Source organism: Lolium rigidum, chromosome 5 (assembly GCF_022539505.1).
Source record: "Lolium rigidum isolate FL_2022 chromosome 5, APGP_CSIRO_Lrig_0.1, whole genome shotgun sequence".
Lineage (NCBI taxonomy): Eukaryota > Viridiplantae > Streptophyta > Magnoliopsida > Poales > Poaceae > Lolium > Lolium rigidum.
The window spans coordinates 226,334,494-226,337,355 of NC_061512.1; the positions used below are offsets into that span (position 1 = coordinate 226,334,494).

At 55.7% G+C, this 2,862-nt stretch overlaps 1 protein-coding gene across 1 annotated transcript; it reads right to left on the bottom strand.

The window, feature by feature from the left end:
- Window positions 1-469: 469 nt before the first annotated feature.
- On the bottom strand, window positions 470-1,505 carry LOC124657178 (tricin synthase 2-like). The gene is made up of 4 exons (XM_047195772.1): window positions 1,464-1,505; window positions 1,297-1,371; window positions 1,086-1,220; window positions 470-990 (listed from the first exon to the last, which is right to left on the bottom strand). The coding sequence occupies exons 1-4, from the start codon at window positions 1,503-1,505 to the stop codon at window positions 697-699; spliced, it is 546 nt and encodes a 181-aa protein (XP_047051728.1). The 3' UTR covers window positions 470-696.
- Between the last annotated feature and the right edge of the window lie 1,357 nt (window positions 1,506-2,862).

Consider the following 2,862-nt stretch of genomic DNA (forward strand, 5'->3'; position numbering starts at 1 on the left):
CGCCTTGTTGGCACCCGGCCAAGGGCAAATGCCAACGACGTGGCCAAGATCATCTCCAAGAAGGCCAAGCTGCCGCGCTGCAGATCTTTTGGTGTTGCCATTCTACCCGGAAGATTACTTCCCTACCTTCACCTACGGCCACCACCGCCAGGAGGTGGTCACTGAAGGCCGGTTCACCTCTGATGGCCTGGATGTAATGGTTAGCCCCTTTGCTCATGCTGGTGCCACTGTTCTGAATCACCATGTGCACCTGTGTCTTGGGGAAGTGCCAGTCCAAGCCTGGAATGAGGAGATCGTGGCTCGTGGGTAAGCTCATTGGGAAAATTCAGTTTTGCACTACTTTGATGTGGGCATGTGGCTACGGTGCAGGAAGAGGATACCTGGTATGCAAATCCGTCAGATATTCCTAAGGTGATGTGGCTCACTACAATTTGCCTTATAATAAGTTGAAACAAACATACTTCTTTGATAAAGGTTTATTAATTCAAATTGTCGCAGGGCAATACTAGTATAATCCTAAAGAGTTTACACTCATTCTCTACAGAGGATACACACAGCCCGACAAGTTCCAACATCACACCACCTTGGCAATCCTATCATACATCGTTCTGCTTGACATTGCAACCCACATTGTTGCTTATTCAGACTCCAAGCACCAGCATTGACGCCAGCCGAGGCAGCCGGTCAGCCGATCGATCAGGCGACGCGGCGGCACAACATGATCCCGTCGGAGATGGCGAGCTGGCACACCTGGATGCGGCGGTCGCCGGCGAGCACCGCGTTAAACTCCCTGGCGATCTGCGCCAGCTCGCGGTCCCGCTCCGACAGCGTCTCGTCATCGGGCGCAGCCACAGAGCCGCCCCACAGCGTGTTGTCGTAGGCGATGAGGCCCCCAACCCTGACCAGACGCAGCAGCCGCTCGTGGTAGTGGTGGAAGTTCGCCTTGTCCGCGTCGACGAACGCGAAGTCGAACTTGCCACTGGTGCCATCCTGCAAAAATGACTCATGAGCTCATCGTCATGTTCATCTGAATACAATGTCGTAACTGTCGTGGCTGCAACACGGAGGCAGAGGGAAGAACGTACCTCCGCCACCAGCTGATCCAGCACCGGCAGGGCAAACCCCACACGGAAGTCGATCTTGTGCGCCATGCCGGCCTTCTCGACCACCGGCGACCCTATCTTGTCGTAGCTCTCGCGGCTGACATCGATGGCCACAACCTGTCATTCATGGGGGAAACGATGATCGTGTCGTGCGTGCCCACACCAGGAAGCCATCAAACGGCAGAACTCTAACCTTGCCGTCGTCGGGGAGGGCGAGGGCGGTGGCTAGCAGTGAGTACCAGGTGAACACGCCAGCAACAAAGAATGGCTGCCACCGGGTACTCAGGAAGCCAGTGGCAAAACTCACTGTTATTCGTTGCAAAGGGATCTCAAATAAACTTATCCATGCTATTAGAATACAGAGAACTCGTTGCCATTCTGATCGGAAGACTCCAAGTGCATAGTGCAAATACACTAACATGGATTGGTTCCCATTATACCAATTTTACACACGGAAATGATTTAGCTACTTTGCAACACCACATAATTGTCATACATCACAGGAAGAGCATTCCAGGCAATGGAATACATAGAAATCATCGTTCCAACTTAGCATGGACACAAAATCATATTGATAGCTGCTTCTACCGCCCCCAAGATGATATCATACATAATGCATGTTGAAATGATATGGGCTGCCAAACCTAGTAGCCACCACATCTACTTATCTTGGACCTTTTGGACAGTTTTTGACCTGCAAGGAATGTCAAATCAAACCACATTAATAAACCATAGAAAGGAAATCAATATTTTTTCAGTGCTTGCTATTTACCTCTTCTTATTTTTGTTCACGGCTTGTTCTGAACCTCTTTTCAATCTTTTACCACTACCTTTTGTCTTTGCTACATCTGGGGGATGAATATTGATCACGCTTGGAAATGATGTTCCAACAAAGGATTCAAATTCTTGAACTTTACTTTGCTCACTAAGAGCAGGTCTAACAGGCCCCGTATAACCCGCCCACCCCGTAAAATTCCGGCGACATACGGGGCAGGCGCGGTTTGGGCCGTCTAGCAGGCCCCGTATTCGGGCCACCCCGTTTCGGCGGAATACGGGGCCCAGGAAATCGGCCCCGTCGCCCCGTACATATAGTGGGCGCAGGTGCGAGTGAGGGGTTAACCCCTCACTCGCAACCCTAGCTCCGCCGCGCGCCGCCGCCTCCTCCTCCTGCTCCGGCGAGAAATTAGCCGCGCCCCCGCCACGCATTCCACCGCCGCCGCTAGGATGGACTCCCGCCGCCGCACTAGCGCCTCGCCGGCGAGCGGATCGAAGCGATCCCGCTCGCCGGACACCGTAGAGGAAGCGTGGCGTCGGCACTGCAAAAGATCCGCCGCCGGCAGCCGTCGCGCGGCCTGCAAGTACGACGGCGCCTTGTACGTCCCGGAGAAGCTCATCGACTTCGCGCGGGGCGGCCGCTGGTACCACGAGGACCCGCCGCTCAAGCCGATGAGCGGGCGGAAGTTCTCGGCGTGGCTCGCCGAGTGGGAGCGCCGCGCGCCGGGTGAGCGAGGCGTGGAGGGCGACCATCGGTAGCACCGGCGGCGGAGGTGCCCCTCTCGACGGGGAGGAGGAGGAGGAAGACGAGGACGCCGCCTTCGAGAAGGCGATCCAAGACTCCCTCAAGGACGCCGCCGAGAAGGAAGCGGTGGAGGAGGAAGAAAGGGCGGCGGCCATCGCCGCCGTGCAGGAGGCGGAGGCGCGGGAGGCGTAGGCGCAGGCGGCGACCATCGTCTACCTCTCCGACTAGAAGTCGCGATCC

Bases quoted from the DNA above. Each gene is read 5' to 3' on its own strand.
- LOC124657178 (XM_047195772.1), bottom strand. From the start codon at position 1,505: ATGCACTTGGAGTCTTCCGATCAGAATGGCAACGAGTTCTCT. The intron at 1,372-1,463 runs GTATTCTAATAG...ACCCGGTGGCAG, and splicing joins AGAATGGCAACGAGTTCTCT to CCATTCTTTGTTGCTGGCGT. The intron at 1,221-1,296 runs GTTAGAGTTCTG...CATGAATGACAG, and splicing joins CCCTCCCCGACGACGGCAAG to GTTGTGGCCATCGATGTCAG.